This window comes from Globicephala melas, chromosome 9, assembly GCF_963455315.2.
Source record: "Globicephala melas chromosome 9, mGloMel1.2, whole genome shotgun sequence".
Lineage (NCBI taxonomy): Eukaryota > Metazoa > Chordata > Mammalia > Artiodactyla > Delphinidae > Globicephala > Globicephala melas.
Genome location: NC_083322.1, coordinates 87,498,218 through 87,506,964, shown reverse-complemented (window position 1 = coordinate 87,506,964; position 8,747 = coordinate 87,498,218). Strand labels below are relative to the sequence as shown.

The window sequence follows — 8,747 nt, the reverse complement described above, 5'->3', positions numbered from 1 at the left end:
CTGAAAAAGAGTAAAGGGGACACAAATAATACAGTGATAATGCAGGAATCAGCGTCCACTCCTAGGGCTGGGGAACAAAGTGCAGAGGTAGGTTAGTAGACCTCAGAAGCTTAGAGGAGGGAGCTGGGACCCAAATGTCAGGAGGGGGTATGGCCTGGCCTTGATTGTCGTTCTAAGGAGAGACAATGAAGCCGGTTTGAGGAGCACCACTGAAACTTGAGACTGCAGCCAACTGCTTCTGTAAAGGGCCTGTGCCAAGATGATAGTGACAGAACAGCCAGCGAACAGGAGGGAGCAAGTCCCTTCTCTCTTTTCCAGCCTTCCAGTTTCCCTCTAGCTCCCCCATCTGGCAGAATTAATGGGCATCCGCTGGCAACGGAGAAATGTTAGCTGAGTCACAGCTCCCTCATTACAAAGCTGAGAGTAGAAGGGTGAGTTTGGGGTTGAGACAGTAGTTTAATAAATAGCAACAGTGAATTAAAAAAGCGGTGTATGCATAAAATGGAATACTATACAACAGTGAAAAGATTATTAAACACAACACATGGCTCAGTCTCACAATATAATATTGAGCAAAAGAGACCAGATGCAAAAGAGTACCTGGTGTATGATTCCATTTCCCATAAAACTAAAAACCAGTTAGCGTTAATCAGCAGTGTTAGAAGTTAGAACAGAGGTAACCTTGGTGGGAGCAGTTACTAAGGAGAGACAAAGGGGGCTTTCAAGGTACTGGTAACCTTCAATATTTTTAAACATAGGTGTCTTTGCTCTATTGTACCCTTGTGATTTATGCATGTTTCTGTATGTATATTATGTAACAATAAAAAAGTTTAAAAAGCAAGTTCAATTAAACACTATAATAATGAGGATTATAAAGCTACTTTTTTTTTTAAAGCTGCTTTTTAATGGTAAAAGTATATCTTATTTCCAGATACAATGCCTAAACCTACCTGAAGGTGACAAATACACATGTTGAAGAACTGATTATGAATTATGCTTGAACAGAATATGTGTTTAACTGTGAGCAAGATCATCTTCAGTTTCTATTAGATGTTTTTTTCATACTAGATTTTATATTGGATTTTTAAACCAGTTACAGTAAAATGGAAAAGCAAATTCTTATACTCAGAGAGTTCAAATATTTGAGAAATGAGTATTCTGTCATGGCTTTATCCATGTCAAAAAGCTTGAAAGAAATGGAGCCCAGGGTGGGGAATTTCAACATAGTCATTATGGCCAGACCATTTCATCTATTTAGATATGTGTGGACATATTAGTCGGTATTCTAAATCCATCCTAATCCAGCCCTGGTCACATCTTCAGGAGTCATTTTTTTAAAAAAATTTATTTATTTATTTTTGGCTGCGTTGGTTCTTCGTTGCTGTGGGCGGCGGGCTTTCTCTAGTTGCGGCGAGCGGGGGCTACTCTTTGTTGGGGTGCACGGGCTTCTCATTGCGGTGGCTTCTTGTTGCGGAGCACGGGCTCTAGGCATGCGGGCTCAGTAGTTGTGGTTCGTGGGCTCTAGAGCACAGGCTCAGTAGCTGTGGTGCATGGGCTTAGTTTCTCCGCGGCACGTGGGATCTTCCCAGACCAGGGCTCAAACCCATGTCCCCTGCATTGGCACGTGGATTCTTAACCACTGCGCCACCAGGGAAGTCCCAGGAGTCATTTTTTAGCTGGTTTATGTAAGAGTCACATAGAGAAGGCATTTTATTTATAATAAATTTATTACTATTGATGATTTTCTCTAGATAATCTTTCTAATCTACATTCCTTTTTCTTCAGTCTGAATGTTAGACTGAAAATTCCCTTTCATGTCTAGTATTTAGACAGTATGAATGAGAGGTCTCGAAGGTTCCTCACTTGCAAATCAGAGGCACCAAAGGAAAGAAGGAATGAGCCCTTGTGGTGGTTTAAAAATGTGTCCACACACTCGCTGATAATTCTCCCTATAAGAAGTGGCTTCATTCCCCTCCTTGGAGCGTGTGCTCTACTTGTTTCTAATGGATAGAATGTGGTGGAAATGGTGGATTGTGACTTCTGAGAGTAGGTCATAGAAGGCATTGCAGTTTCTTCCTTGCTCTCTCTGGGGCCACTCACTCTGGGGGAGCCAGACACTCCAGTAGCCCTATGGAAAGATCCAGGAGGGCGAGTAAGGCCTCTCTGAAACAGCCAGCAAGGACCTGAGGACCCCTGCTGATAGCCATGTGAGTGAACCATCTTGGTGACAGATCTCTCAGCCTTCTGCAAGCCTTCAGATGACTGCAGCCCCAGATAGCATCATTTTCCAGCTAGACTGCTCCCAAGTTCCTGGACCACAGAAATTGTGAGATAATAAATTCTTGTCGTTTTAAGTTGCTAAATTTGGGAGAGGTTTGGTGTGCAGCAATAGATAAGTAATACCTGTCTTAATATGCATATAAATATGAATACCTAATTTGGGGGGGGAACACTTAGATCCTTCTCTAAGCGTTCTATGTGAAATAACTCATTTAATCCTCACAACAAACGTATAAGGTAGGTAATATTACTCTGCATTTTGCAGATCAGGAAACCGAGGCACAAAGAAACTGAGAAACTTGTCCAAGGTTAGCCAGCTAATGACAGAACTAGGATTTGAACTCTGACCGTTTGGCTCTACTATTCTGTGCACTGACTTCTGTGTTATAATGTTATAACTGTTATAATGGTGCTAGTGTCACTGAGAAACACACTATAATGAAATTACAAGCAACAGGCTTAATTTTCATAATAGAAGGTGTACATAAGATATAAAGAAACTTTTCTAAAAATTTAAAAGTGTTGGGGGACCATTAGAAGGAGGCTAAAGGCCCCAAGATGCATTATATGACCTCTCAAGTCCGATTCCAATTCTATGACATAATAAATATACCTTCTAAGATACAACATGATTTAGTAACTCTACTTGGAAATATTGGAGTGCAGTTGGATTTATAGCATTCTTTAATTTTATTTTATATTTGATAAAAATTAATATGATGTGTTCATCTTGAATTCCATTGTGCGAGGTTGGGGAAAAATGCATACGTACTGCCCTTTTCATTTATTTTGGACTGCTACAGAAACCTACATCTAGTTTTAATACTTTCCCTTCTTAATTATAATATTCACATAATTAATATATGTATAAATAAATGATGGTAGAAAAAATTAAACTCCTGTTATTGTGTTTCTTCTTTTTTTATTTCCTTCAAAATGTCATTTTACGTTTTGATGCATCTCAAAGAAATTTTTAATTTCCAAATCAGCAGGGACTGGGTTTATAATTTATCATTCTTTAAGCATCTAATATAGTATGTGTAAAGTTGTTCATTAATAATTAGGTTAGTGTATTTTAATTCAATAAATTCACAAATATTCTAGGTGGCAAATATAGTTCTCTCCTAATTTATAGAAGTAAAAAGCCTGGCAAGATCACCTTAAGGTGGGGAATTCGCTGGTGGTCCAGTGGTCAGGACTCCTTGCTCTCACTGCCTTGGGCCTGGGTTGGATCCCTGGTCAGGGAACTAAGATCCCTCATGCCACAGGTCATGGCCAAAAAAAAAAAAAAAAGATCACCTTAAGGTCTTTAAATAAGTGTTACCTCCTCAGTGAGGCCTTTCCTAAACACCTTCGCAACAGATTGCTGTTTTGTTTTTCTTTTCCTAGACGCTATCACCATCTAGTAAACAGAGTATATATTTTTGCATATTTATTTTGTTTATTTTCTGTCTTCTGGCAGTAGAATGTAAGCTTCATGAGGGCAGGATTTTTGTGTGTTTTCCATGCTGTAGACTCAATACCTAGACTAATGCCTGCTATACAACAGGTGTTTGATAAGTATTTGTTGAGAATAAATGAATGCAAAAGATCCAGCAGATTGGGTATGTGTCTCCCAACTAATGTTCATGATAATTACTATTTATTGAATATTATCTTAGTAGATTATCATATTGATCTGGGATGATTGGGATTGATATTATTACTGTTTTCCAGATGTTGTAATTAAGTAACATACTCAAGGTTATGCAAAAATTAAGCAGCAGAGGGACTTCCCCGGTGCCACAGTGGTTAAGACTACACGCTCTCAATGCAGGGGGCCGGGGTTCAATCCCTGGTCAGGGAACTAGATCCCACATGCCCCAACTAAGAGTTTGCATGCCACAACTAAGGAGCTGGCAAGCCGCAACTAAGGAGCCTGCCTGCCTCAAGTAAGACCAAGCGCGACCAAAAAAAAAAAAAAAGCCACTAAGCAGCAGAAATTGGTTTCAACATTAAGCTGAGAAAGAAGCCAGTCACAAGGCCACAATGGTAGGATTGCATTTTTATGATCTGTCCAGAATAGGCAAGTCTATAGAGACAGAAGGGAGATGGTTGGCCAGGGCTTAGGCAAAGGGAGGTTGGGGGAAATGGGGGGTGACAACTAATGGGTATGGAGATTCTTTTAGGGGTGACAAAAATGTTTTGAAATTAGATTGTGGTGGTGGTTTCAGAGCCATGTGAATATATTAAAAACCATTGAATTTTGTACTTCAAATGGGTGAATTGTGTGGTGTGTGAGTTATATCTTAAGCTGTTAAAAATAGTAAAGGAAAATGGTTTCAAACTCAGATTTCTTTGGCTTCAAAGCTTCTGATCAACTTTTAGAAGGAGCAAAAACGGGAGAAATGGCTTGTTCTAAGACTCAGTTAGGGAAAGCACAAGGTTTCCTGGAATATTTTGTGCCAGGAAGTAAAGAGGTGCTCAAAAATGGATTGGGACATGTCCAAAGACACTGCAAGTTGAAAGCATCTTCCCTGGTCAAATATGGGACAATTCAAGAATCAAAACTCAAAGTGACAGTGTTTACTGTCAATATTGATACTAAAGACAAAAAACCCCACAAAAATCAAGCCCCAAATAAGCAGAAAACAAAGGGGTGGCAGGAGAAATGAAAGCTCACCTAATTAACATAGTTGGAAGAGATGGAAGGATAGGATTATATTGTCATTATTCTCCAACCACTATAGTAATACTTGATTCAAGCAAACATCATGGATGGATGCTAGCCCATGGAGTGAAGGATTCTTGGGGGAGGATACTCAGACAATCTCAAAGTATTACCCCACAGGTTACTTTTTTAAAAAATTAAGGTGAAATTCATCTAACATGTTAATCATTTTAGAGAGAAGAATTCAGTAGCATTTAGTACATCTCCAGTGTTGTGCCACCACCAGCTCCACCGAGCTCCAAAACATTTTCATTGGTACAAAATAGAACCCCTTATCCATTAAGCAGTTGCTCCTTATCTCCCCTCCCCCCAGCCATGGGCCACCACTAATCTGCTTTCTGTGGATTGGCTTATTCTGGATGTTTCATATAAATGGAATAGAACAATAGATGACCTTTTGTGTCTGGCTTCTTTCACTTCGCATAAGGTTTTTGAGGTTCATCCATATTGTAGCACCTACCAGTACTTCATTCCTTTTTATGGCTGAAAAATACTTCTTTGTATGTCTATACCACAGTTTGTTCATACATTGGTGGATATTTGTTTCTAAACTTTTGGCTAGTATGATTAGTGATGCTATGAACATTTGGGTACAAGGATTTGAGTACCTGTTTTCAATTCTTTTGGATATACACCTAGGAGTGGAACTGCTGATAATTCCATGTTTAGGTTTTGGAGGAATTGTGGAACTGTTTTCCACAGTGATTGCACCATTTTACATTCCCAGCAGTAATGTATGAGTATTCCAATGTCTCTAAATCCTCACTAACTCTTATTTTTCATTAAAAAAAAAAAAATTATAGCCATCCTAGTAGGTGTGAAGTGATATCTCATTTTGGTTTTGCTTTGCATTTCTCTAATGGTGCTGGGCATCTTTTCATGTACCTGTTGGCCATTTGTATATCTTCTTTGGAGAAATGTCTGTTCAAGTCTTTTGCCCATTTTTTACACAGACTACTTTTTAAATACAAAGGAAAAAAGGTACCTTTACCATGGAGAAATGATTACATATAACATCGCCAATAATAGTACAAACTGACATCGTATCCCTCTTGATGCAGCATACTATGATGAACACAACCTCATCTATACAGTGTACATGACAAAATTATTTAACTTGAATCTAATAGGGAACAGATGAATACAAACTGAGGAACATTCTGCAAACAGAATTGAATTCTTCAAAAAAATGAATGTTACAAAAGAAAAAAAAACAAGAAAAAAAACGGGTTATTTTAGAGTAAAGGAGCTTAAAAAGACATGACAATTAAATGCAATGCATGATCCTTGATTGTATTCCGGATTGAGAAAAAAGTCAGCTAAAAAGGACATTTCGAAAATTTGAATATGGCCGCTGTATGTTACAGATAATACTAAAATGATATGAAATTTTCTTGGATAATGGAATTCTGATTATATAGGAGAGTATCTTTGTTCTTAGTAGATACTTATAGAAGTACTTAGGGGTAAAGGGTAAAAGCCTGCAAAAAACTCAAATGATTGATCATAAACAAAACAAAACCAAAAACCCGTACACACGGGGAAGGCAAATGTGGTGAAATATTCAAAATTGGTGAATATGGGGTAATATGGGTGTCCACTGTATTTTTCTCATAACTTTTCTGTACGTTTGATATGTTTGAAAATAAAAAAATCGAGAAAGTAAAAAGCTCTTCAAGTTCAAGCAGCGCTGTTCTAGTGGGTTTAGGATCTTTATAGTAAGGTTAGCTACTCTGATCAGTTAAGAATATAGTTGAGAGGGTAAATGGTCAGGATGAATATTTTTCAAAACTATTATAATTATTTAAATAAACAACGGATCACTGCAGTTATTTTATCCCCCAATCAACTTGATTAGAGTCAGGTAGGCCTAAATTTGAATCATTGCTGGGTAAACTGTTTAACCTCTTCAGGACTCAGTTTCCTCTTTGTAAGAAATAACTCCTTGGTGGGTTGTTGTGCTGAATTGTTAGACACATGGAATTTATTGAACTGGACCTTAATTCATGTGCAAAAGCTTAATCCTACTATCTGTGCTATTTGCATCTTTTCCTTCATTACACTCAAGCAATCCTGTGGGGTAGATAAAGGTGAGAGATAAGATGACTTTTCCAAGGTCACACAGCTAGTGAAAGACCCAGGTTTCCCAGCTCTTGGTCCTGTGCCCTTTCCACACCCGCCAGAGAGGAGGAAGCGGCGCTCATGGGGATGCAAGGATGTAGAGGAGCAAAGGGGGAGAAGAGGCCGCGTGAGGAGAGGTGGTGTGAGACCCGCGGAGGTTTCGGCCAAGGAAGGGCGCATGGAGAAGCGGGCGGCGCGACCCGCCGGGGTGGGTAGGAGAGAGGCTGTGGTTGGAGAGGGAGGGTCGCGCAGGCCGCGTGCCCAGGAGGGACGGGAGGCCTGGGCCAGCCGCAGGGGCGCAGGAGGCGGAGGCCCGGGCTGCGGACTGGGGTGGAGGAGGCATGGGAGGGAGTGGCAGTGGTCGTGGGGGGGGTCACTTCCGCACAGGTGGGCTAGGCGGGTGGGTGCGGGCGCGCGGGCGGGGCCGGCACGGGGGTCTCGACCCCACCGGGCGGGGGGGTTGCGGGTTGGCGGGCGGGGCGAGGCGGGGGCGGGGCCGGCCGGGGGCGGGTTTTGCTGGGCCCCCCGCGGGAGCGGCGGCTGCGGCGGCGGCGCAGGCGCGGTTCCCGCCTCCTCCCGGCCGGCGGAGTGAGTGGAGGCTGGAGCTCGGCTCGGCTCGGCTCCCGCGACGCTGCTGCCGGTGCAGCTGCTGCCGCTGCCGCTGCCGCTGCCGCCGCCGCCGCCGCCAAGCCCCCCGCCCCACTTCCCCCGCGTCGGGATGAGCTCCCGGAAAGGTGAGTGGCCCGCGGCGTCCCCTTCTCCCCGCCACGCGGCCCCGCGCCGGCCTGCCCGACCGTTAATGTGTGTCTTCTTTCCTCAGTGCTGGCCATTCAGGCCCGAAAGCGGAGGCCGAAAAGAGAGAAACATCCGAAAAAGTGAGTCCACGCCGCGCTAGCCCCTGGACCCCCGCCTCCGCCCGGTCGGGGTTAGCCCGAGACCGCGCAGGGGAAAGTTGCCCGGATTCCCGGGGCGGGCGGGCGGGCGAGCTGATCCCCCGGGACGCCGGCTCTCGCCTCCTGCGCGCCCCGCGGGCGGCCCGGGGGGAGGGGCGGGGGGAGGGGCACGCGCGAGCCCGCGGCCGGCCCGCCGAGCATCCCCTGACCCCGGGCCCCTGGGGCCCCCAGTCTCCGCGGTCGTTGGGGGCGGACGGGGAAGGAAGCGCCGGGCGTGCGCACCCTCTCCTGCGCGCCGAGGTGGCCCGGGGGTCCCGGGCCTTCCTGGGAGAGGAGCTGGCGCCCGCTGCCCGGGCCCCGGCGCCGCGTGCGGACGTGAGGCTGCGGTATCGCTCCCACCTGGGCGCCGGGGCCCTAGAGGAAGAGGAGCCGAGTGTGTGTGAGAGAGAGAAAGAGAGAGAGAGAGAGAGAGAGTGTGTATGTGTGTGTGTGTTGCCTCCTCTTCCTCTCCGGCCCCCGCCTCTCGGCCTTTCTGCTGAAAACCGGAGCTGGTTGTCAAGTGGTTTGCCTCGGGCGTGTTCCTGGCACGAGTTCAGCTCTGAAACCTGTGCGTTTCGGCGCTTGGTTTTTTTTCCGAAACTTTCTGCCCGGGCCGAGCGTGACTTCGCTGCGACGCGGCTGCGCCCGGGTCTCGGGCTGCGCGGGGCGGGTGGGCGTGTGCGCGGGCGGTCCTCGGCGCGGCT

The 8,747-nt window shown here is 44.7% G+C and overlaps 1 protein-coding gene across 6 annotated transcripts in view; it reads left to right on the top strand.

Moving 5' to 3' along the window:
* Positions 1 to 7,182: 7,182 nt before the first annotated feature.
* SRPK2 (SRSF protein kinase 2) overlaps positions 7,183 to 8,747 on the top strand; it is a 224,586-nt gene continuing 223,021 nt past the window's right edge. For 5 of the 6 annotated variants that reach the window (XM_030834364.2, XM_030834361.2, XM_030834366.2 and 2 more), the window contains exons 1-2: positions 7,183 to 7,319; positions 7,932 to 7,986. In XM_030834364.2, the coding sequence (XP_030690224.1) occupies positions 7,193 to 7,319; positions 7,932 to 7,986 (182 nt within the window). In that variant the 5' untranslated portion in view covers positions 7,183 to 7,192. Of the gene's footprint in view, positions 7,320 to 7,724; positions 7,846 to 7,931; positions 7,987 to 8,747 lie in introns of those variants that run through there. The other variant, XM_030834368.3, reaches the window with a different exon arrangement.